The 27,956-nt window shown below is 37.0% G+C and overlaps 1 protein-coding gene across 1 annotated transcript in view; it reads right to left on the bottom strand.

Moving 5' to 3' along the window:
• Positions 1-27,956, bottom strand: part of PTPRQ (protein tyrosine phosphatase receptor type Q) — a 253,770-nt gene that overhangs the window by 95,919 nt on the left and 129,895 nt on the right. Inside the window, 1 exon segment of the mRNA XM_003405222.4 lies at positions 20,717-21,040. Coding sequence (XP_003405270.2) covers positions 20,717-21,040 — 324 coding nt within the window.

Below are 27,956 nucleotides of genomic sequence, written 5' to 3' on the forward strand. Positions count from 1 at the left end.
GGTTGCTTCAATGACTAAGGTAGAAGAGAGCATGGACTCTGGCATATAAACATACCTTGCATAACCTGACATCTTCAGTCTTATCACTTCTAATTATATGACCCCAGGAAAACTGTCTCGAATTACAGCATAATCCACTTCAGTAAACACACATAACAGATGAGAACTATGATAGATCCCCTGCCGACAGCATAATTCATTGCTTTTGGACGTCCTCACAGAATAATGTACTCCATTTTCAAAAGCGACAACGCTCTTACCTCTCCCAACTGAATATTCCTTAAAGACTTCAGGCCCACCTTCTCCCTAACAAATCTCAGCTCTGAATATTCTTATTCATGATGTTCAATGAGGAGTTGATGAGCTTTAGGGCCCAGTACACCATTACTGATCACTATAACATACTCACCTCATGAAGAAATCTAATTTGAAAAATATAAGATGTTTTCTGGGTTTCAGTGCCCTGTCTTCTGCTTCTGAATATGTAAAAGAGGATGTGCTAGCAGCTAAGCATAAATTTATTAAGGCCACTTGAACGCTAATCTATTTGTAAAACCTGCCTTCCAGCTCTTTAAGAACCATTGTAGAGAGAATTTTCTGACAGGCCATGAATTTCAAGGTAAAAATAGGAAAATATTTTAACATCCCCTTATCTTTGTTTATACCAAATGCTCTGTTTGCTTTGAGATGGAACTGATGTATTCACTCATTCACAAATATTTACTGAGCACCTATTATGTGCCAGGCACTGGTAAGACACTATGCCTATAACCGTGACTGAGGTAGGTATGAATCTCTCCATATACAGCTGTTAGTATTTTACTGTAATTCTTCATTAAATGACTATTGAACACCTAAGAAAAAGGAAAAAAAAAAAAAAAAAACCAAATCCATTGCCATCAAGTCGATTCCAACTCATAATGGCCTTACAGGACAGAGTAGAAATGCCCCATAGGGTTTCCAAGGCTGTAATCTTTACAGAAGCAGATTGCTACAACTGTCTCCCGTGGAATGGCTGGTGGGTTTGAACCACCGACATTTTGGTTAGCAGCTGAGCACTTAACCACTGTGCCACCAAGAGTCCTTTTATTGAACACCTTCTAGATGCTAGATACTTTTGAGGTGTTGTGATAAAGAGTGAATCAGAGAGATAAAAATCTTTGCCCTTGTGGAGCTTATACTTTAGTAGAAGGCAAAATAATACACAAATTTTAAAAATTGTAATAAATTTATACATAAGTAAATCATATACCATGTTACTAAAAAAAAAAAAAAAAAAAAAACCATTGCCACCAAGTCAGTTAGTGATAAATATGGAAAAAATAAAGCAAGCCAACAAAAAGAACATCAAAGAGGAAATCACCAAATCAATACCATTTACAGTAGCCCCCAAGAAGATAAAAATACTTAGGAATAAATCTTACCAGAGATGTAAAAGACCTATACCCAGACATTACTGCAAGAAACCAAAAGAAACCTACATAAGTGGAAAAACATAGCCTGCTCATGGACAGGAAGACTTAACATTGTAAAAATGTCTATTCTACCAAAAGGCATCTATAGATACAATGCAATTCCCCTTCAAATTCCAACAACATTTTTTCATGAGATGGAGAAACAAATCACCAACTTAATATGGAAGGAAAAGAGGCCCCGGATAAGTAAAGCATTACTGAAAAAGAAGAACAAAGTGGGAGGCCTCACTCTACCTGATTTTAGAACCTATTATACCACCACAGTAGCAAAACAGCCTGGTACTGGTACAACAACAGATACATTGACCAATGGAACAGAACTGAGAATCCAGACATAAATCCATCCACATATGAGCAGCTGATATTTGACAAAGGCTCAAAGTCACTTAAATGGGGAAAACACAGTCTTTTTAACAAATGGTGTTGGCATAACTGGATATCCATCTGCAAAAAAATGAAACAAGACCCATACCTCACACCATGCACAAAAACAAACTCAAAATGGATCAAAGACCTAAATATAAAAAGATAGAGATCAAGGAAGAAAAAACAGGGACAATGCTAGGAGCCCTAATACATGGCATAAGCAGTATACTAAACATTACTAACAATGCAGAAGAAAAACTAGATAACTGGGAGCTCCTAAAAATCAAACACCTATGCTCATCCAAGGACTTCACCAAAAGAGTAAAAAGGTTACCTTCAGAATGGGAAAAAGTTTTTAGCTATGACATTTCTGATCAGAGTCTGATCTCTAAAATCTATATGATACCGCAAAAACTCAACTACAAAAAGATAAATAACCCAATTAAAATATGGGCAAAGGAAATGAACAGACACTTCACTAAAGAAGACATTCAGGTGGCTAAAAGATACATGAGGAAATGCTCATGATCTTTAGCTATTAGAGAAATGCAAATCAAAACTACAATGAGATTCCATCCCATTCCAACAAGGCTGGCATGAATCCAAAAAACACAAAATAATAAATGTTGGAGAGGTTGTGGAGAGACTGGAACACTTCTACACTGCTGGTGGGAATGTAAAATGATACAACCACTTTGGAAATTGATTTGGCGCTTCCTTAAAAAGCTAGAAATAGAACTACCATATGATCCAGAAATCCCACTCCTTGGAGTATATCCTAGAGAAGTAAGAGCCTTTGCATGAACAGATACATGTACATCTATGTTCATTGCAACACTGTTTACAATAGCAAAAAGATGGAAGCAACCAAGGTGCCCATCAATGGATGAATGGATAAATAAATTACGGTATATTCACACAATGGAATATTATGCATTGATAAAGAACAATGATGAACCTGTGAAACATTCCATAACATGGAAGAATCTGGAAGGCATTATGCTGAGTGAAATTAGTCAGCTGCAAAGGGACAAATATTGTATAAGACCACTATTATAACAACTGGAAAAATAGTTTAAACAGAGAATATTCTTTGATGGTTACAAGAGGGGGCAGGGAGGGCGGAGGGAGAGGGGCTTTCACCAGTTAGATAGTAGATAAGAACTATTTTAGGTGAAGGGAAAGACAATACACAATACAGGAGAGGTCAGCACAACTGGACTAAACCAAAAGCAAAGAAGTTTCCTGAATAAACTGAATGCTTCGAAGGCCAGCATAGCAGGCCAGGGGTTTGGGGACCATGGTTTCAGGGGACATCTAAGTCAACTGGCATAATAAAATCTATTAAAAAACATTCTGCATCCCACTTTGGAGAGCAGCATCTGGGGTCTTGAATGCTAGCAAGTGGCCATCTAAGAGGCATCAATTGGTCTCAATCCACCTGGAGAAAAAGAGAATAAAGAACACCAAAGACACAGGGTGCTTATGAGCCCAAGACACAGAAAGGGCCACATAGACCAGAGACTATATCAACCTGAGACCAGAAGAACTAGATGGTGCCCAGCTATAACTGGTGACTAACAAAGAACCCCTGAGGGAGCAGGAGAGCAGTGGGTTGCAGACCCCAAATTCTCACAAAAAGCCTAGACTTACTGGTCTGACTGAGACTAGAATGACCCTAGAGGTCACGGTCCCCAGACCTTCCATTAGCCCAAGACAGGTACCATTCCTAAAGCTAACTCTTCAGACAGAGATTGGATTGGACTATGGGATAGACAATGATACTTGTGAAGAATGAGCTTCTTGGATCAAGTAGACACATGGGACTATGTTGGTATCTTCTGTCTGAAGGGGAGATGAGAGGGTAGAGAGGGTCAGAAGCTGGCCAAATGGACACGAAAAGAGAGAGTGGAGGGAAGGAGTGTGCTGTCCCATTAGGGGGAGAGCAATTAGGAGTATATAGCAGGGTGTTTAGAAATTTTTGTATGAGAGTCTGACTTGATTTGTAAACTTTCACTTAAAGCAAAATAAAAATTTTTTTAAAAAAGCAAGATCTGGAAATAGAAGCTCTTATGGCGTTGTGACTTTAACTAGGGTTGTCAGGGTGTGCCTCACTGAGAAGATGATATTTAAGCAAAGATTTGAAGGAGGTAAGGGGTATAAGGAATATTTGGAGGAAGAGTGTCACACAGAGGGGAATGGCCTATGCAAAGGCCCTGAGGTAGGATCATGCCTGGTTTGATAGGAATAACAGGGACTCCAGTGAGGATGGAGACAAGTGAATGGGAATAAGAGTCAGAGAGGATGTGGGTGCCAGGTTGTATAGGGTCTTTAAAGCCACTGTTTAGGTCTTTGCAATAATTGCTGTCATGGACAATAAGAAAAATGACATAGTTTATTATCATGAACTATAAGGTACCTCCAGAGATTCTGGTACTTGGTAACTAACTCCCATCAGAAAGATGGGCCAAAATTGGAATTAGTTCAAAACAGGACAAATCACTTCCAGAATCTATTTGATTCATGTATTTTTATAAAATATGCCAGCTCAGTGGCTGCTGGGACTGTACTTTTAAACTTAACTCATTCTAGCAGACATGCTCAAGCCAAACCATACCCACTGCTGTTGAGTCAATTCCAACTCACAGTGACCTCACTGGGTATCCAAGGCTGTAAATCTTTATGGAAGCAAACTGCCCCATCCTTCTCCTGCGGAGCTGCTTGTAGTTTCGAACCACCAACCTTTTAGTTACCAGCCATTGCTTTAACTACCGTGTTACCAGAGCTCCTTAGCAGATATGCTAATAAATTTATACACAGCCATCCTCACGATGCTCAGACATCACGGATAGCTGAGATTTTTCTGTGACTGAGGAAGTTGAAAGTAGCTTTGTGTTTGAGGGACAGATTAAAAACCATTTCCCAAGTAAAACCTTGACTTGTGCAAGTATATCTGTAGACTAGCTCAGAAAGCAGTATGATGCCTCCTTTCAACTTCTTATCTTTCACAGTAAAAATGTCAATCCTGCAATTATTGCTTTAATACTAGCAATCAAAGCCCTCATCAGGGAGTGTCTGCTACTCCAAGCAGAGCTGAGAGAAAAGTGACATTCAAAGATCATTCACAGCACGTACTAACCACCCATACTACTAAATATTTTAAGTTCTATGTACTGATTGATCACTAGAAAACGGCAAGGTACTTAGTCCCTCACTGAGTTGTGCTTTAATGCCATTTCTTGAACTTTTCCCGGTTTTTTTCTCTTTCCTTTTTTCCTTAATAATCGCTCTAAACATTTGCATTTTCAGTAAACTTGTTGATGAAAAAGCCTGTTTTGTTACACAAATGTTCCTTGTGTTGAATCCTTGTAAAAAATTACATTTATGAATGTCAACTACAAAAGTAAAGGAAGCTGCTGACATTAAAGGTATGGGGAGTTGAAATACGCCATTTTTAAAAATTAGTAACTTATAAGCATCTTTGGTAGGCTTTGTTTGTCCCTCCATAAACTGTCACATTCTGATTTAAGACTGTTTGTGAAATGAGTCTAGTCAGTAATGGGCCAAGATATCACTATACCCTTTCTCTTATAAATCACAGCAATTTACTCAGTAGGAATGATCTATCCTTATTCTCTCATTCCCCATAATCCAATCACTTCCTCTCATAAGCACTTTCCCCCTGGTTTTCACAATAATGTATTTTCTGTAACTAACAACCATCATTTCCTGATTATCATGCTTCTATCCTTGCACAGGAATGTGGGTCTTATGTGGGTCAGGGTCATCTTTCCCATCCATCTGTGTCCTGATGCTCAGTGTGTTAGCTGAAAGGTGAGTCTGGATAGACCATCATTTTGCCTGTTCATACAAAATTTGCCCCAAGTCTATGGCACTTTAATCAAGCACCACAAAACTTCGGTGTGTCTAACACTACATTTTCAGAATAAGTTCATTCAAAGACTTATTAGCAACGTTATCTTCCGAAGATACCTGTAAGTCTAATTTAATTGTGAAAGACATTATAGAAAAAATATGGTTTTTAGTACACCAGACTGTAATGACTTTTCTAAAGAATAAATATAAATTAATAAATGAATTGAAAACAACTCATAATACTGAGTATCCTGAGCTCTATACGCATGTGATTTAAACTGTATATTTCTTATCTGAATTAAGTTCTGTTTAAAGTTTATTTAAAGGGCTTACCTTTCAGGATATTTTAGTTTCGGGATTAATTACAATAAAATACTCTGGACTCCCAGATTCATAGAGAATGATACCACTAAATTAAGGATTCTGTTGGTTCTCAACTAATATAAGTATTATTGACCTCCAGAGCTGTGAGTTGGCTTTGATTCAGCACACCGGAAAGAATTTGCTTCATGTTTTAGATGGCTCTTGAGACTGGAGGAAGTGTAATTGGCTGGATGGTTTGCGTGGACTCTTTGGGTCTTAAACAATTCAGAGAGGTCAAGGGCCCTCAAGAAATTTAGTAATTAGTTTCACTAATTAGTTTTACCAAAAGCATCTCAGGACATAACCCTGTCCACTGTAACAACACTGTGGTAATCAGCCATCCTTCCCTACATTGTACGTTTCTCTAGAACTAAGTGATTTTACTGCCCAGTGTGAGTTACCACTGATGGTATGTGAAATACTTCCTACCATTTTACAAGACTTTTATTTTATTTTATAGTTAGATTTCCCAACAGCATGGTGGTAGCAAAATGTGCAAGTATTACAAGTGTAAGAATTTGTCAGATTAAACCATTCGATGAGTACTGAGAATGATTCACAGTTGTCCATAAGCATTTGACCTCATTGTATGACTATCTTATTTGATGCTAAAATGAGTAATTTTATGACTCAGTTCAGACTGTCTTAAGTTGAAAAACGAATTAAAAAAAAAAAACCCTCTCATTTCCAGTTCTAGCCATGCCAGGTAAGAGTAAATATATTCTAATATTAGATTACTACTTTTAGGATTAAATTATCGTCCTTTTCCTAGAACACCAAACCAAACCTATTGCTGTCCAATTCATTCCGACTCATAGTGACCCTACAGGACAGAGTAGAACTGCCCCACAGGGTTTCCAAGGCTGATCTTTAAGGAAGCAGACTGCCACATCTTTCTCCTGCAGAGCAGCTGGTAGGTTCAAACTGCTGACCTTACCTTTTTTGGTTAGCAGCTGAGCACTAAACCACTGTGCCACCAGGGCTCCTTTCCTAGAATAGCACAGCGGCTTAGTGAGAGAAGGGATGGTCAGAAGGAGGTGTTTGCCCCTGGGCTCAAGTCCAGGGGGGCGCCAGATGAGGCAGCAAGCAAATTAACTGCCCCCCCAGGGGTGCAAATTTAGAGATTGCCCCTAGGCACTCATTACCCTCCCTATACCTCTAGAATAGCATCATTATAAGACAACTCTCTACAACAGTGGTTCTCAAAGTATGGCCTCCAGGTCAGCAGTATCAACATCACCTGGGAAGCTGTTAGGAAAGTAAATGCTAAGGCCACACCCAAGATCACTGAATCTGAAACTGCCCGGCAAACTGCATTTAACAATCCCTCCAGGTGATTCCAATGCATGCGGCTCAAGTTTAAGAACCACTGCTCTACAAAGTCAACACATCATTTGAAAAAGTAGTTGGAGACTGTACTAAAAAGGAAACCTGGTGGCGTTATGTACCCTTATATGAAATAAGACACTGCTTTTCAGATTAGGTCATCAGTGTTTTCAACTCTTGGTAACAAGGGTGGAGAAGGTGATTAAATTACTACTTCTGTGAATATCACGGAAATTAGTAGTAAAGAAAATTTGGGAACTGGTGATTGACATAGAAACATGTGCATTGAGCCAAAGGACCCTCCACAGACTGGTTTTCTTCTACCTTTTATTTTAACCCTGGAGAAATTACAAAGAGAGTTTTCACTAACATCACTTACAACCATTACTAAGAATTCCTGAAATAACAGGTCCTCATGTTCCCAAAGACCATAAGAAAACGTTATTGGTTCTATGCTACCTTGAAGCTCTGCAGAGGAACAACCTGGAATAATTCAGACGAGGTCATCACCATAATGGAGTGTTAAGGTCAGAACAAATGTCATTATTTGGTCTCTCTTTCATTTGCATGCAGGTATAATCAGGGTTTTTAGCACTTACTAATGAAGATCAAAGACCACAGCCTTCAGTATGGATTGCACCTCAACATAAAGAAAACAAAAATCCTCACAACTGGACCAATGAGCAACGGCATGATAAACAGAGAAATGGCTGAAGTTGTCAAGGATTTCATTTCACTTGGATCCACAATCAACAGCCATGGAAGCAGTAGTCAAGAAATCAAAAGACGCATTGCACTGGGTAAATCTGCTGCAAAGGACCTCTTTAAGGTGTTGAAGAACAAAGATGTCACCTTGAAGACTAAGGTGCGCCTGACCCAAGCCATGGTATTTTCAATCGCATCATATGTATGTGAAAGATGGACAATGAATAAGGAAGACCAAAGAAGAGTTGGCGCCTTTGAATTGTGGTGCTGGTGAAGAATATTAAATATACTATGGACTGCCAGAAAAAAAAAAAGAACAAATAAATCTGTCTTGGAAGAAGTGCAACCAGAATGCTCCTTAGAAGCAAGGATGGCGAGACTGCGTCTTACATACTTTGGACATGTTGTCAGGAGGGATCAGTCTCTGGAGAAGGACATCATGCTTGGCAAAGTACAGGGTCAGCAGAAAAGAGGAAGACCCTCAATGAGGTGGACTGACACAGTGGATGCAACAATGGGGTCAAGCATAACAACGATTGTAGGGATGGCACAAGACTTACAGTGTTTTGTTCTGTTGTGCATAGGGTCGCTATGAGTTGGAGCCAACTCTACGGCACCTAAAAACAACAACATAATCAGGGTAAAATAAATATCAAGGGTATCAGGAACGGGAAAAGAAACTAAAAGTCTAATTTTAGGTTATGTGTGTCAAGGAAAGTCCCATTCAATTTGTTTGGATTGGAGATGGTTGGATTATATAATAGAAGCTTGCATAATACCCTCAGGTCTTTCTTAGTTCCAGTTGTCACAGCTATTCTCTCCAAACATGGTTCTTTCATATCTCCCTGAGGCTCTCCTTAATTCCTAGTCAAGGTCTAGAAGAACAGACTTTACCCTAGAAAAGCATGAGGTTCATGAATGAATCAATGGGTATAAAGTACTTAGAATAATACCAACCCATAGTAAACACTTCACAAGTTTAGCTATTGTTGCTATTATTATTAGCTCTGGTGGCATAGTGGTTAAGAGCTCAGCTGCTAACCAAAAAGTTGGCAATTCGAATCCATCAGCCACTCCCTGGAAACCTTATGGGGCAGTTCTACTCTGTCCTACGGGGTCGCTAGGAGTCAGAATTGAATCCACAGCAATGGTTTTTTGTTTGTTTGTTTGTTTTCCCTCAGCTTAGGGCTCTCAGTTCAGCTACTGGACCCCCAAAAAAGCACCTTAACCCACTAGGGGAAACCCTGGTGGCGTAGTGGTTAAGTGCTATGGGTGCTAACCAAAGGGTTGGCAGTTCGAATCCACCAGGTGCTCCTTGGAAACTCTATGGGACGGCAGTTGGTTTGGTTTGGTTTTAAACCACTAGGCATAGGAATGCCATGGTCTTTTTGGAATTGAGAGTTTTTCATAGGCAAATCAGAGTTGCAAAAGAAACTGAGGGTCAAACAGGGTCAAATGCTGAGGTAAACCTGAACTGAGGTTAATAACCAAGAATCATAATGCCTTAAACCTACTTCACACTTCTTTCTGAGCTATGAAAAAGAAGATTCTCAGGAAAGTCAAAATGAATTCAATTTAACATGATACTGGAAGTTTGAGATGAGAAAGTGAGAGAATTCATCTGAATTTTAAATAGACAAGATGCAGCGGGGCTATAATTGGGAACAAATTTTTTTTTCCCTTAAACAAATACCCTTGTTCTTATGAAAACCAGGTTCTCTATAATACTGACCATTTAAAAAAAAAAACATAGTAATAGCCCTTATGATGTTGTTGGGTGTCATCAAGTTGAATCTGAGTCATAGTGACCCTATAGGACAGAGTAGAACTTCCCCATACACAGTTTCCTAGGCTGAACTCTTCATGGGAGCAGATCCCCAAGCCTTCTCTCCTGTGGAGCTGCTGGTGGGTTTGAACCCTGACCTTTCAGTTAGCAGTGGAGCGCTTAAACCTTTTGCCATCAGGGCTCCTTCAACAACCCTTATAATTTTCTTTAGTTGTCCAGGTTTTAGCACTTTGGCTGAAAAAAAAAATTCTACTTGCTTATGCAAATAGGATTTCAAAATGTTTTTATTTATATTCTGGAAAACTTCTAATAACCTAGAAAAAAAAATTTGGGGGGGTAGCAAGTTGAATACTTTATTAAATAATTTTATATGTTGCTATTATTTCTTTAAATTATTATTTTCATCTGAATACCTTCTCTTTCTAATTATACTTAATTAGCACCCCAAATTTAGACATTATTCTTCTCCTTTGTTTTCTTCATGGGCCATCCACCTACTATGATTCCACCTCACTGTATAAATTTATTGCCAGTTCATTAGCTCAGTTAACCATTTAAATATTGGTAATGCTTCAACCTGTTCTGAAATAAAAATATATATATATATTTCCTTCACTCTTTGAAATCCTTATCAATTTATCGTGTGCATCTTCCTTTCCTATTCTCAAAAATTCATATTCTGTTAAGTAATAATAAGGAAAATCATATTACCAGCAATATAAAACCAACTGGTTTTATGAAATCAAAGAAGTTGAACATGTCAAACATGAACTGTAACTGATCAAGAGACTTCATTTTGGCAATGACTGTGCAAGAATTTGAAAGACAAGTTTTAGAAAAAAAATGGGAGAAAAATAGCACGAAATATTTTGCAATATGGAGAATTTTGACATTGAAATACTTCCATATCAAAGTCAAATGCCTCCTTTCCCTCTTCACTCAGTGTCACATATCAAGTAGGCATGGAGGGTGGAATGATACATAAGACATAGTCACCTTGTCATCTTTGCTTTTAAGGAATACAGAGTCCCACAAAACAGTGATAAAGAACCATAACGCAACATGTTCAGTACTTTAGAAACAAGTTTTTGGGAGATGGGAGTGGCACGTGAGATTTATAGAAAGCTTCACAAAGGAGATACTTAAGGTGAAACATAAAGAAAAAGCAGCTGGTCACTGAGAGAGATGCACAGGAAGAACAGAAGGAACAGCAAAGATACGGAAACATAAAAGAGAAAAAGTAAGATATGTGCAGAGAGTACAGATCCAGCTCATAAATGACTTTGTAGCACATATTAAAAGATTTGATTTTTACATTGCGAGCAAACAGAAAAACGATCAAAGATTTTAAGCAGGGGAATGACATGTTCAGATTGCTGTATTCAAAAGCTGGAGGGCAGAAAACAGGAACAAAAAGACCGTGTAGATGACTTTTATAATAATCTAGGAGACAAATGTTAACGGCCTGGATTCAAAGTTCCTGGTGGTGCAAATGGTTAAAGCACTCGGCTGCTAACCAAAAGGTTGGTAGTTCAAGTCTATCCACGGGCACACCAAAAGAAAGGCCTGGCAATCTATTTCTTAAAAATCAATCATTGAAAACCCTATGAAGCACTCATAGGGTCATCCTGAGTCAGAGCTGACTCCATGGTAACTGGTCAAATTCAACAGGAGTCAGGTATTGATTTGTGGGAGCCCCGGTGATGCAGTGGTTAAGAGCTCAGGCTGCTAACCAAAAGGTCAGCAGTTTGAATCTACCAGCCATTCCTTGGAAACCCTACAGGGCAGTTCTACTCTGTCTTACAGTGTTGCTATGAGCTGGAATTGACTTGAAGACAATGGGTTGGCTGGTTGGATTGACTCGTGAGGGGTTGGCTGGAAAAGGTTAAGAATGATTCCCAGATTTCTCGCTTGGACACCTAGCTGAATGGTGGTTCACTACACTGAAGTACAGAACTCATAGGAAGAAAAAGGTTTGCAATAGGGCAAGGGCAGTGGGACATAGGGTTCGAGATATCTGTGGAAATATGTGATCATACCAATAAATTCAATATAAAGGTCTAGAAAAGAGAGATGTTGTCCCCATTTGGGAGTCTCAGGTAACTAATTTAGAAGACTTTCAACACCATATAAGTAATTCACAGGAGCAGAACCATCATGTGTAGAATAAATTATATTCATTCCCTCTAGTGGCAACAGGATAGAGCCTATTCTAAAAACGTGCTGCCACTAAATAGGCTTCTTGATACCTTGGATTATATTTTTCTATTTATTTATTTATGGCTAACTTATCTCTTCTTATCATTATATAATAGTTTCTTTATAGAAAGGATAATTTCTCTCTCTATCACTGTAGCATTCATCACGTTATAAGTGCATTACACAGTTTAGAAGAAAATAAGGAAAATAATTGAATATGTAGTAACTTATTAACCATTTCCTATTTTAAAAAATATGTTAAGATATGCTTTGCCCTCTGGTTTTCCTTCTTTTTAGATCATAAAATAGCATTCCTTAGAAACTTCTTTGATGAGGCATGTTTTGTTGATTTTTTTTTTTTTTTTTGTTAGCCTAACAGATGTTTGGGTAGTTAAAATTCCTCATGAGTATGGTACCCTGCGGTTTTCACAACCTAAGTGTTACCACAGGAATTTTCCTTTCTTGCTGTCTCCAGTGCTGGTGGTCTATAGGAGATGCATGTTATGAGAGTCCCATGTCATTCCATACTAATTTCACACCCCCACTCCTTGAAAGTTGTATATTCCCTCAGAGTTATAAGTACCTACTGGGCACCATAAAAGTACCTACTGGGCACCATAGAGATATTTAACTACTTCCCATTTTACATTCCCCCGAACTGAACTCAAATTGCTTTTCGGTATAAGGATAATCAGAAAAGAGATGAGTAAAATAATCTGTAAGACTTTAATGTTTTAAGTTAAATATTTCTGCTATCTGTAATTTTTGTCATTATATTTGTATCATCATGAAGTAAAGACTTATGGCTATTATAGAGATGACTTAAGGAGAAAAACAACTTGGCTTCAATCATCTAGATCAGAATATGTGGGAGGAAGAAGCGTTAACTTGCTTCCTTTTTTCATGCTATTTTACAGTTGTGGATTCAGACAGTAACCCAATTTAATTCTCAGCTGGCATTCTAACTTTGCTCCCTGGATCTTCAGTTTTGGTGTTCTTCTTTATAAGCTCAGAGACAGTCAATACCAACATATTTTCTTATTCTGTAAGCCAACTTAGAACCTTCTATATTATTTATTATTCTAAGTGGGTAATCTTTTATTTGAGTTATTCAAATTTTGAATAATTTTATTTTCAACCAGCCATCAATTGCCAACTCTTTATTGAGAAGCTCCAGGTTTTGATAGAGGTTATATTAAGTAAACATTGTTGTCGTTAGGTGCTGTCAAATCCGCTTATGACACCACGTACAACAGAACAAAACACTGCTCTGTCCTGTTGTTGCTAAGTTTGAGCCCATTGTTGCAGCCACTGTGTCAGTCCATCTCACTAAGGGTGCCCCCCTTTTTTCTGACCAAGGAATGATGTTCTTACCAAGCATGATGTCCTTCTCCAGGGGCTGATCCCTCCTGATAACATGTCCAAGGTACGTGGAACAAAGTCTTGCTATCCTCGCTTCTAAGGAGCACTCTGGCTGTATTTCTTCCTAGACAGATTTGTTTGTCCGTGGTATAGTCAATATTCTCTACCAATACTGTAATTTCTTTTATTTGTATACCATATTATTTCACCATGTACATTACCTTGCAATAATGTTTGTACTGACTTTTTGTCTTTTCTATTAAATGCAATCCCAGGTTCTCTCTCCTTGGTTTCGTACGATAAATAAAGCTTTCTTTTACTGTACAACTATGAAATTCAGAAACTCATCTATATTTATCAGTAGAAAAATGCCTTTCTGTCCCTGAGACTAAAACAAGAGTCACCAACTCATTTTCATTCTCTTAAACAAATATTACTAATCAACTGAGAAAAGTAACAAGATTATTCAAGTTTGAAAATGCCACGAATAATATTATTATGAAATCTTTTCACCTTTCTTTCCTTAACATACTAATGGAAAGGCAATGTTCCAGGTGTCCCCACTAAATAAAATAGGAAATTCTTTCTATTTTACTGACAGAACTGCAGAGTAGAAAAATCAGTTTTCCAGGAAAAAGGAAAAGTAAAGGGAAAAGGAGTAGTATAGAAAAATCTATTTGAGTTACGTACTGAGAAATTTCTTCAGACATAAGCATTCTGCGATGGTAAATTCAAATTGTAGCAAGAAGATACTAAACCCAGAGACAGAAATACACCTGCTAAAAGACAAACTGCAACTCCATACAGAGGGGCTCTGTAGATTAGTCATCAAGTCAGGCCTTTAGGCTAGCATGAAGAGAAGCCAAGACTACTGTCTCTCTATATTGCACCGATACTAGCAAACAAGCTACCTGTAACAGGGAGCAGATATCCTAGTATAACCAGAAAATAATCCCAATAAAACATTATTTTAAAAAGCTCTCACTCCTCTCACTAACAACGGATTTTTTTTTTTTTTTTAAATATTCCATCATTATTTCTTTAGACCTGAATGAGCAAAACGGAGCTGTAGGGAGAAGCAGAGAACACAGTTCGGAAACTGCCAATTCTAGTGAGTTCTAATGAGTGGGTTATAGACCAAAGAAAAGAGTACGAAGTGGAAGGAATAATGTGGAAGGAATGACATTGAAGTAGAAAGACTCCCAAATTTTCATAACTGAGACTGTTGAATTATTTAAAAATTCAACTTCCTAATTTCATTTTACCAGCTTCTGAATTGGTCATCTTATATGCTGATTTGTGCTAATTAAAGATCTTCTATAATAATGTCTGAGGTATTTGCAAGAGATGTTGTATTTAGAAAGTTCACTTCCTGGTTCAGTGTAGTAAGAAGAAATAGGTACAAGCCAAGTGAGATGTTCATAAGGAGCAGGATAGGAACCCTTAGTGTCAGCAGATACATAGATAAGAGGTCTGTTTTAACCAAAGGTTGCAAACTAGCTGCCCACAGGCCAGATCTGGGCTACAGGTGTGTTCGGTTTGGATAACTGTTTTTAAATTTTTTAAAATAGTTTGATAGCATTTAGAATGAGTATTTTTACATTAAAAAAAAAATCTAACTTTCCTACTTCTGAAAAAAAAAAATCTAATAGCATGGGATTTCTATAAGACAATAATCAGCCAGATGTGATTAATATCTACTCCCTTAGACAGCTCATTCTCTCTTTAATTTGTCATGGTTTCCACCATTCCTAATTTCCTTACAGTCATCAGCTTCATTTCCTCTTGTATTCACCTGAACTCTTCAGGCAACTCCCAGTTGCTCCCTGAGACTTTAAAGCTTGTTCGTTCTGTCTTTTTTTCTTCCAAATCTTCACTTGTGATTTTACTTATTCCTATCAGCTGAAACAACTAAAATCCCCCCCTTTACCTGTGTTCTAATCTCCAGGCACCTATTTCTATTCTCTCGATAGGTAGATTAGTATGGCTATTTCTTCTCAAAATCAATGAGTAAAAAATAACCATACTTATTGACTAATCCCAGCTGAAACTTGTTTCTTCCCATAGTTCTCTTCTTTTTTTAAAAAAAAAAAAAACCATTTTTGGTTTTTTCTTGGTCATCCTCCCCACCACTTGCATTAGGAAACAATTACTTCTCCCATACCCACCACAGCTTATTTAGTCAATTTTCACTGCTCAAGAAATGTTTATTGAGTGCCTTCAGATACTAGGCACTGCTCTAGGCAGTAAGGAGATAGCAATGATCAAGACAGTCTCTAAAAACAAACAGCCAAGTAAAAATAAGAAAGTGATCAGATAGAGATAAGTGTTAGTTAAAATAGTTACAGAAAACTACGCCATGGCTATTTTAGATTAGGTGGTCAGGAAATTCATTCTGAGCAGTGATTATTCAAGTAGATATCCACATGATGAGAAGCTGCTCATGTGAAGATAGAGGTGGAAGAACTTTCTAGTCAGAGAAACAAGTAGTGCAAAGAAATGCCCAAGTTCTAGAAGGAGTTTAGAGTCTTCAAGCATTAGAAAGAAGTCTAGTGTGAGTGGAGAGTAATAGTAGTAGACACTCCTTGGAAACTCTATGGGGCAGTTCTACTCTGTCCTATTGGGCCGCTACGAGTCAGATTTGACGCGACAGCAATGGGTTTTTGGGCTAATACTAGGGCAATGCAAATGGAAAGAAGTGTTTAGATGGTATAGTTGAAATGAACCATTCATAGATTTGATTAGGAAAGAGACAATGTCTATATTTTCCATTTCTGCAATCAGATGAATAGTAGTGCAATTAACTAATATAAGGAAGGCTGGAGAATAAAAAGTTTTGGTGTTTAGATCATGTTAGTTTTGAGAGGTATATTCAATACCTGTCGCCAATGATTTCAGTGGGTCAGATAAATATACTTATCCAGAGTTCTAAGGAGCCATCAGGGCTGGAGAGATAGTCTGAAGAATAACCAGTATATAGGCAGACTTTATTTTTAAAGCAATAGGACAGGATGCGGCAGCTAAAGTAAGATCAATAAGGGTTTGCGTGTTGATAAAGAAGAGAAAAAGGCTAAGGACAGATCTCCAGAATAACAACCCTTAGAATTAAAAAAAGAAGAAAAGAAGCCAGCAAAGAAGATTGAAAGCTACCAGGAAGGCAAAGAAAAACAAGTAATGCAGATCTTACAGAAACCAAGTGTCAAATTATTACGAAGAAGACAGGGTGGTCAATTTTGTTGAAGACTAAGCTGTCTGGATTCTATCTCAAATATTGAATTAAATGAACAAATATTTATTGGACATTTACTATTACAAACTTTATACCAGGTACTCTGGGGAACAGTAACAAGAGATATATTTAGTAGCCTAGAAAATAAAGCCTCTAAATCAAAGTTTATTTCACTATCTATGAAGGCCTAAGACAGCATTATTTTGTCCCTTGTGTATGTGTGTGTGTATAGTATGTTTAATGCTCTAAATAAGTGTCTTTTTTTAAGAAAACATAATCTAAGAAAATGGATTTGAAAGGGATCACCTTGCAATAATTCCAGATTTTTGAATTTTAAGTAAAAAGTTCCCTGTATCTCAGGGAACTTTATAAGCAATAAAATAACTTCTGAATACATAATAAATAAGTCCTGAAATATTTAAAAATTTAAAAGAATCTCAAGATGCATTGATAATTACTGGTAATTGGAATGCAAAAGCTGGAAACAAAGAAGAAGGACCGGTAGTTGAAAAATATGGCCTTGGTGATAGAAATGACTTCAGGGTCTGCATGATAGAATTTTGGAAGACTTATCCACTGCAAATACTTTTTTTCAACAATATAAACAGCGACTATACATGTGGACCTCACTGGATGGAATATACAGGAATCAAATTGACTACATCTGTGGAAACAGACAATGCAGAAGCTCAGTATCATCAGTCAGAACAAGGCCAGGGACTGATTTTGGAAGAGTCATCAACTGCTCATAAGCAAGTTCAAGTTGAAGCTGAAGAAAATTGAAACAAATCCACAAGAGCCAAAATATGACTTTGAATATACCCCACCTGAATTAGGAGACCATCTCAAGAATGGATCCGATGCACTGAACACTAACGACGGAAGACCAGACGAGTGGTGGTGTGACATCAAGGACATCATACATGAAGAAAGCAAAAGGTCATTAAAAACACAGGCAAGAAAGAAAAGACCAAAATGGATGTCAGAAGAGACTGTAAAACCTATTCTTGAACGTACAATATCTAAAGTGAATGAAAGAAATGATGAAGTAAAAGAGCTAAACAGAAGATTTCAAAGGGCCACTTGAGAAGACAAAGTATTAAAATGAAATGTGCAAAGAACTGGAGATGGAAAACCAAAAGGGAAGAACACACTCAGCATTTCTCAATTTGAAACAAGTGAAGAAAAATTCAAGTCTTGAGGTGCAATACTGAATGATTCTACGGGCAAAATATTGAATGATGCAGGAAGCATCAAAAGAAGATGAAAGGAATACACAGCCACTGTATCAAAAAGAATTGGTTGACATTCAACCATTTCAGGAGTCAGCATATGATCAAGAACCAATGGTACTGAAGGAAGAGGTCCAAGCTGCTCTGAAGGCATTGGCGAATAACAAGGCTCTAGGAACTGATGGAATACAATTGAGATGCTTTGACAAATGGATGCAATGCTGGAAGCGCTCACTTGTCTATGCCAAGAAATTTGGAAGACAGCTACCTGGCTAACTTACTGGAAGAGGTCCATATTCATGCCCGTTCCAAAAAATGGTAATCCAACAGAATCTAGGAATTATCAAACAATATCATTAATATCACACGCAGGCAAACTTTAGCTGAAGATAATTCAAAAATTGTTGCAGCAGAAAATGGACAGGGAACTGCGAGAAATTCAAGCCAGATTCAGAAGGGGATGTGGAACAAAGGATATCATTGCTGATGTCAGATGGATCTTGGATGAAAGCAGAGAATACTAGAAAGATGTTTACCTGTGTTTTATTAACTATGCAAAGGCATTTGACTGTGTGGATCATAACAAATTATGGATAACATTGTGAAGGATGGGAATTCCAGAACACTTAATTGTGTACATGAGGAACCTGTACGTAGACCAAGAGGCAGTCATTCTAACAGAGCAAGAGGATACTGTGTGGTTTAAAGTCAGGAAAGGTGTGCATCAAGGTTGTAATCCATTCACCATACTTATTCAATCTGTATGCTGAGCAAAGGATCCGAGAAACTGGACTATATGAAGGAGAATGAAGCATCAGGACTGGACAAAGACTAATTAACAACCTGTGTTATGCAGATAGCACGACCTTGCTTGCTGAAAACGAAGAGGACTTGCTGATGAAGATCAAAGACAACAGTCTTCACTATGGATTATACCTCAACATAAACTAAAACCAAAAACCAAACCCAGTGCCGTCGAGTAAACAAAAATCCTAACAACTGGACCAATAAGCAACATCATGATAAACCGAGAGAAGACTGAAGTTGTCAAGGATTTCATTTTACTTGGATCTGCAATCAATGTCCATGGAAGCAGCAGTCAAGGAATCAAACGACGTATTGCATTGAGCATATCTGCTGAAAAACACCTCTTTAAAGGTTAAAAAGCAAAGAAGTCACTTTGAGGACTAAGGAGCACCTGACCCAAGCCATGGTATTTTCAATCACCTCATATGCATGCGACAGCTGGATAATGAATAAGGAAAACTGAAAAAGAGTTGATCCCTTTGAATTATGGTATTGGCAAAGAAGACTGAATATTCCACAGGCTTCAGGGGAATGAACAGATCTGTCTTGGAAGAAGTACAGCCAGAATTCTCTTTAGAAGTGAGGATGCCAAGACTTCATCTCACATAATTTGAACATGTTATCAGGAGGGATCAGTTTCTGGTGAAGGACATCATGCTTGGTAAAGTAGAGGATCAGTGAAAAAGATTAAAGCCCTCAACAAGATGGATGACACAGTGGCTGCAACAATGACTGTGAGGATGGTGCAGGACCGGCCAGTGTTTCATTCTGTTGTTCATAGGGTTGCTAGGAGTCGGAATCAACCCAAAGGCACCTAACAACAGTGATAAGTGTAAATCATGAAATGTTTAAAAGAATCTTCTAGAGTTTGTATTCTAGGGAGAAACATTAGGTAAAAATTTGTAAAAAAAAAACAGGCCATAAAATCACAATATTGCCAATAGCATTTGCAAAATAGCATGGTAACATAGGTCTATATTTGGAGAGTTTATGGGACTGGTATTGGGATGGCTTACATGGAATACTCACTTTAAATTTGCTCTGGGGGGCTTGGGCCAGGTATGGCATTTCAAAGAGAGAAAAGCCATTCTTCAGGGCTCTGGCTTGACGAATTTGTTTTGCTATTGATTTGCTTTGCATGGAAACCATTATTATTCTATGTAGACAGTCCTCTAGGATAAGTAATATGTAACAGAAATTTACTTACTAATTATAGTTAATGCTCTTGTCTAAGTAACCAGAGAAACCAGTTTGCTTTAAAAAATAAAGCTAAAGTTCCAAGAGCAATCTTTACCTATATTTTAAGTGATTCCGTTTTTTGGGAACAGGGGAAAAAAAATTAAAGAGCATTTTCCTAAATACAAATGTCCTGAAAGATGTGTAAGTGGCAGAGTAATTTTAAGATTATTTTGTGTTTTTTTGTATTTTTTTCTTCTCTTCTTCTCATGCTAGGATTTGGACCCTTGGTATTTCTTGGCCTCAGAATTTTGTATAAGTGAAAAGCACAAGCTGCTCGGAGACAGATTTGTTATCACACAAGCACGCATTAGTGTGAGTGAGTGAGTGTGTGTGTGTGTGTGTGTGTGTTAAAGCCTGAAGTGACTAAAAAGATCATAAAGCCTGGCTTAGAAGCAGCAGAGCTTCCAGAAAGGAAGGAAAAATGAATGTGGGCATGGACCAAGCAAGGGCACTAAATGGTAATCAGTATGGCCTAATGACAGACCACAAGAAAGGCTTCCTACAGTGCTTTGTTGCAAGATAAGAACCTAGGACCTTGATATAACTCTGAGAGTTTGGGAAAAAAAAATCTTAGTAACACTAAAATTGTATTTTCCATCTGGTTTCAATGAAATTAAAAATAAAGATGTTATTGTGTGAGCTAGTTTGGGTCTAACTCAGTAATTTTGTATGTTCATTGATTTTATACACAATTGCATAAGTAGAAATCAGTAAAAATATATATCAGGACAAAACGAAATTCGTTACTTACGGCCAGGCAAGGTTTGTGTAGAAATCCAATTCGAAGCATTGCCATAGCCTGCATTGGTACTGGCAGCCACTTGGAATCTATACCACCTAAATTTCTTTAATCCATATATTGTCTCTTCAGTTACGTCAGCTTCATAAAGGTACTGAATTTTTTGATATTCAACACATTCTTCAGATTGCCATTCTCTGCATTTTTGAGCACGAAGTTGAGTAATAATCTTGTAATTTTGGAAGTAGCCAAGGATAGTATCAGGTCTTATCCACGTTAGTGTTGCACTAGTTGACCGAACATTAGAAAAAGCAATATTTGTGGGAACACTGGGAACTAAAAATTAAAAGGAAAAAATTAAAAATGATTGGAATTGCCAGATATTTTGTAAAAGTTCTATGTACGAAATAAATGCAAATTTATATTTGCAGATTTTAATATGTCATAAATATTGAACTCAAAGTGAACAAGCAACTTGAGATTTCACTGAAGATAAACTATCAGATGCAAGCAGGGGTGGATTCACCAGTGAGCAAGGTATGAATGGGTTTACTTGTATTTACTTACTTACCTGTAGTGTACAATTTCACATGGGTTTCATCACATTTTTGAAAAACAGGTTCAAAGAAGGCAAAACAATTGTGATTTTTTAAAAAATTCCCTGCCTTGCTTTCAACTCTAAGCATAAGGGGCTTATATAAATGTAACATTGCCTTCATATATAAACAAAAATTTTACTGGTATGAAACAAAATTACATGCTCTTATAATCCTAAATAATTCCTGAAATATAGTCTGTTTTTAATATTCAGTTCCCAAGAAAGACTTTTTTTTATATTTAAATGTCTTGATAAACTCACGCAAACTATAAACGTGGCAAATATTGACTTATGAAACAAATTCAAACAAGTAAGATTACTGAATGAATTAAAAATTTATATAATTAGTTGATTTTGATTTTATCTTGCAAATATTTAAAATCAACTAAACCCTTTTTATAACATCCCAGAACACTGATATTAATATACAGACTGAGCTGTGTGTATATCACCTGCTGTTATATGGCCTTACTTGTAAAAATTTTCGGCAGTGGAACTGTATGGTACGGCCATTTTGAAAAACAATCTGGCATTTCTCAATCCATTGAACATACAATTACCATAGGACTCAGCAATTCCACTCCCAGGTATGTACCCGAGAAAAATGAAAACATATTTCCACACAAAAACTTGTACAAAAAGCTTATAACAGCATTATTCACACTAGCCAAAGGGTAAAAACAAATGTGCATCAACTGACGAATGAACAAAATGTAGTATATCTATGCAATGAAATATTATTCAGCCATAAAAAGGAATGACGTATTTGTTCATGCTACAACATGGATGCATCTTGGAAACATTATGCTCAGTGAAAGTCAGTCACAAAAGACCACATATTATACAAATCCATTCATAAGAAATGTCCAGAAAAGGGAAATGTATAAAGACAAAAGGTAGATTAACGGTTACTCAGGGCTGGGGGTGGGGATCAAGGGAGCGATAGGCAAAGAGTATGGGGCTTCTTTTTGAAGTGGTGAGAATGTTCTAAAATTAACTGTGATAATAGTTGCATGTACTGTGATTATACTAAAAGCATTGACTTGTACACTTCAAATGGGTGAACATTATGGTATGTGAATTATATGTCTGTTGAAATTTTTTGTTCAGCAGACTAAAACTGATTCACAGCTTCTAGTACTCTTCCAATAAGTTTTACAGAGAAAGAAACTTCTAAATAGAGCAGTGCTTTTACTTAACTAGGAAACAAGCTCCAAGAAAGAGTTATTTTTAACCTAGCTAAAGGAAATGCACCAACCGTTGTGGTTGCTTTCCATGTGGCAGGCTAAATGATTGGCTTTCTACAGACACACCGTGTTTGGCACATATGGGCACTTAAAAAGTGTTTGCTGACTGAGTGAATAAACTACTGTTCATTGAAGGAGTCCTTTGATTTTTGTGTGGTACAAACTCTAACCATATTTTTCAATTAAACGAACTAGAAATTAATCTGAGGCCAAACAGAGTAAAACTCGTAGGCAATTTTTTTTTATAAGATTATCTCAGAGGCACTCAGAAATGACCAGCAGTAACCCTCATTTTTATCCAGTATCTTCTCTTTTGATGAACTGTGTATTGAACTAGACTACTTCAAGGCGACTGCCCTATTGAATTACAGATACAAAAAGGATTACACTCATTTTAGCATGGAGAATCGGATTTCCATTCTTTAAGAATGACTAAAAACCTCAAACTCTTTCTATTCACAGATGGTACTAATTTGAACACATCATTCCATGCTTCCTGGAGTAATCACGCAGCTTGCTTAGATTTTCTAAACATGACTGAACTGTGATGAAGCGATCAACATTCACCGCCAAGGTATTCAGTAAATTACATTTTTATTCATAAATTATTCTTATCTGTGAAATACTTTCATCATGGTTAAAACGAAGGCCTGTAGATCCATAAAAATAAGATTTGTTACAGGTTTAAATGCATGCCAGCTTTAGTGATTATTTAGTAGATTCTACTTTTTTTTTTACCTAGAAGATAAAAATGTGTATAAAATGTAATCATTTTGTAAGCTCCTGAATATTAATGAGTGCAAGATGCTGACCCCATGATAGGCTCCTGGTGGGACTTTGTGTTAACTTCTCACTAACCTGGTTAAGTACACTAATGTGGAAGACTAAATTTCATCAATTCTCTATTTATAACAATGTTTTTACCTACAAGCACAGGTGTACCCTGTTTTAATCAAAATAGATGTTGAAAATTTTATATCTATAAGGCATACAAAAGTATTGTACAAATGTTCCTAATATTAACAATATTTTATAAGTTGGAATTGACTCGAGAGCAAGTAACAATTTTGTCTGTAGAAATTTTTAATAATCTACAACCTTTTTAGAGACCCAATATAAATACAATCTTAGCATGCCCAAGTAAAAATACATATTTCTAACACTAACAATATGAATCAATAAAAAATTTGTAATTCCTGCAAAGTTGAGTGCAAAGCAAATTTCAGCATACTAAATATAAATTTTTCACTAACTTGCATTCAATAAATGGCAATTACTGAACATTCAAGCTGAATGCTCGAGCAGGTTACAAGTCTTAAGGTTTAAGCTCTTTTTATATATACATGAAAAATAATTTAGCTAACAGGAACAGCCACAAAGAGGTAATGGCAACAGGAAAGGCTCAATGAAAGGAGAAAATCTGGGGCTGTAATTTAAAGAAACAACTAAGAATTTAGTAGAGATGTGGAAGAGAAGATGTCCAAGTAGACTGAGTATGGAGAGAGAGATATAAGTGAAAATAAAATGTTTAAGGGCTGGAAAGTAGACTTTACTGGAAAAAAAAAGTCTAGGAAGCAGTAAGAAATAAAAAAAAAAAGGGGGGGTAGGATATCGGGTGGGTTTTTATTGAAAGGCACTGAAATTCTGAGAGAGAAGTTTTGATGGTTTCTGTAAGATGAGAACAACTGGCATAGTAAAGGAAACTTAAGGAAAAGACTGAGCCTCCATATAGCCTGTCGTTATGAGAAGGTAACTTTTATAGAAACCAGTTAGAATTAGTCAATGTTCAGCCATTTCAAGAAGTAACATATGATCAGGAACTGATAGTACCAAAGGAAGAAGTCCAAGTTGCACTGAAGGCACTGGCAAAAAACAAGGCTCCAAAATTGATGGAATATCAGTATCAATTAAGATGTTTCAACAAATGGATGCAGTGCTGGAGATGCTCAGTCATCTATGCCAAGAAATATGGAAGACAGCTTCCTGGCCAACTGACTGGAAGAGATCCATATTTATGCCTATTCCCAAGAAAGATGATCTAACTGAATGTGGAAATTACCAAACAATATCATTACTATCACAAGCAAGTAAAATTTTGCTGAAGATCACTCAAAAGCAGCTGCAGCAGTATATCAACAGGGAGCTGCCAGAAATTCAGTCTGGTTTTAGAAGAGGACGTGGAACCAGGGATATCCTTGCTGGTGTCAGATGGGTCCTGGCGGAAAGCAGAGAATACCAGAAGGATGTTTACCTGCGTTTTATTGACTATTCAAGGGCATTTGACTGTTCAGATCATAACAAATTATGGATAACATTATGAAGAATGGGAATTCCAGAAAACTTAATTGTGCTCAAGAGGAACCTTTACATAGATCAAGAGGCAGTTGTTCTGACAGAACAAAGGGAAACTGGGTGGTTTAAAGTCAGGAAGGGTGTGTGTCAGGGTTGTATTCTTTCACCATACCTATTCAATCTGTATGCTGAGCAAATTAATCTGAGAAGCTGGACTACATGAAGAAGAACCTGCATTATGCAGATGACACATCCTTGCTTGCTGGAAGTGAAGAGGACTTGAAACATTTACTGATGAAGATCAAAGACCACAGCCTTCAGTATGGATTGCACTTCAACATAAAGAAAACAAAAATCCTCACAACTGGACCAATAAACAACATCATGATAAATGGTGAAGAGATCGAAGTTATCAAGGATTTCATTTTACTTGGATCCACAATCAATACTCATGGAAGCAGCGGTCAAGAAATCAAAAGACGCATTGCATTGGGCAAATCTGCTGCAAAGGACCACTTTGAAGTGTTGAGAAGGAAAGATGTCACCTTGAAGACTAAGCTGTGCCTGACCGAAGCCATGGTGTTTTCAACTGCATCATATGCATGTGAAAGCTGAGCTATGAATAAGGAAGACCAATGGGGAATTGACACCTTTAAATTGTGGTGTTGGCAAAGAATATTGAATATAGCATGGACTACCAAAAGAATGAACAAATCTGTCTTGGAAGAAGTACAACCAGAATGTTCCTTAGAAGCAAGGATGGCGAGACTGCATCTTACATACTTTGGACATGTTGTCAGGAGGGATCAGTCCATGGGGAAGGATATCATGCTTGGTAAAGCACAGGGTCAGGGGAAAAGAGGAAAACCCGTAATGGCGGTGGATTGACACAGTGGCTGCAACAATGGGCTCAAGCATAACAACGATTGTAAGGATGGCGCAGGGCCAGGCATTGTTTCCTTCAGTTGTTCATAGTGTCACAATGAGTAGGAACCATCTCGATGGCACCTAAAAACAACCCAACAACAACAAAATAGCATTTATCAAAATATGCTACACAGATTCTTTTTAAGTGGTACTAGAAAGCTGGGAATATGAATTGACACGCTGTCATTAGTGTGCAATATTAAGTCATCTTATGATAAAAGCTTATTCCATTTACACACACACACACACACAAAGCTAGAGTATCCATAAGAAGGGCTAACGTTTCCTAAATATTTTTTGTCTATTCCAATGCATAAGCAGATTCACAACTGGGGTTCCAAAGTTCTATGGACTATAGCCATAAGAATTTTAGCCTTTGAATGAAATATTGACAGTATAATTTATTTATAAAAGTATTTAATATAACTTATTCTGAAAAAAGAGTTCTGGAGAACACTAGAAGGAAAATTGGTTAGAGAGAGTGTTCTATTTGGAGACGAAGTGAATCGACTTTATAGTCATTAGTTTGATAGCTTTATATAGCAAGTCAATTCATAATATCTATCAAAAAATGATAATTTTTATTTGAAACTGTTTATCTCAAACAGTTCTTGGGAGAGTAATTACATAGTAGAGTTAATTGTCTGTTAAGACCATGCTACGACAGCTGGAGACTAAATTGAATCTTGACAGTGATGAAGAAACTGGAAAGACAAACTGATTTGAGGGGATTGACTGGATGATGTATATAATAAATAAATGTTAGCTTCATATCTTATTTGGATGGATGAATAGAGATGTCTTGAAAGGAAAAACTTAGTTTGGCATAAGAGGTCAGGTAAAACCAATGTGAGAGATATCTATATATATACATTGCAACTGAAACCATGAGAGCAAATGAACATTTGAGGGGAGTGCTTATAGCATCTGAACAGCAGATGATGAAGAACTGAGTCTCTGGTCAAGTCAATAGTTAATGGACAATGAAGTAGAATAGAAAAAAGAAACTCATGCCTGTCAATGTCTGGAACATGTAGATACTTAATAAATATTTGTTGAATATAATAATTTGTTCATTTATTCACTTATATCAATAATTAATCTCTAATTATTAATACAAGGGAAAATTTGACAAATTAACCAGTGCATGGATTTCAATGTTTATTGTACTTAAATGCCACTTAAAACCATTACTCTCTTCTAAGGTCTGTCACTATACAGCACATCTTCAAAATATAAAAAAGGAGTCCTGGATTCAAAGTTTGGGAAGATAAGTATAAGAAGTAAAGTCTAATTCGTATTTTTCAAGGATTCAATAAGAGAAAGAGAGACTAAAAGCAGAGATGGAAGGAGAAACAATCAATAGAGAAAGGATCAAAGCATGGTGTGAATTTGGGTACTCTGAGGAGTAAAGCAACCAATAAAAAAAAGCCAGATTGCTAAAAGATTTTTAAAAACAAAAGTGTCTAGAGTTCAATATAAAGTCATGTGTATGTTTGGAATGTAAACCTTTCTCCTATGTTAACAAGTAATCAGTCACCATTGAGTTGATTCCAACTCATGGACACCTCATGTGTGTTAGAATAGAATTTTGCTCCATAGGGTTTTCAATGTTTGATTTTTCAGAAGTAGATTATCAGGCCTTTCTTCCGAGGCATCTCTGGGTTAACTTAAATGCCAACCTTTCAGTTAGTAGTTGAATGCTTTAACCATTTGCACCACCCAGGGACCCCCCATCACCAAATATTCTGTAAGGCTAACATACACCAAAGTGCTTGGTGTGAGCAGTATTTTACCAAAATCACAAAGGTAGCTGAGTTTCACAATTTAGTTGCAAAACTAATTTTGCAGAAACCACCAAAAATTTAATACCAAAATATTCTATCCCCAAATTTAATAAGTTTGAAGGATTCTGGTCTGGTAATAACAGAATAGCTTATATCAGACCAACACTCCTGCAGATAACAAGTAAGAATTCTGAGGGAGGGAGGAAGGGAAACAAACAGCTATTGATTTGAGGTGTCAGAGAATGGAATATGGGGTTGCCAGAGTAGCTAGAAAAGGAAGGAGCTTCAGAGTGGGATAAATCCAAATTCTGGGCATAAACTTCCCTGAAGCTTTTGGCTAATTTTTTAATCGTGCATGAAGGAGAGTCCAAGGAGCACAGCAAAAAGCAATTGCTGAAAAA

This window comes from Loxodonta africana, chromosome 4 (genome assembly GCF_030014295.1).
Source record: "Loxodonta africana isolate mLoxAfr1 chromosome 4, mLoxAfr1.hap2, whole genome shotgun sequence".
NCBI lineage: Eukaryota > Metazoa > Chordata > Mammalia > Proboscidea > Elephantidae > Loxodonta > Loxodonta africana.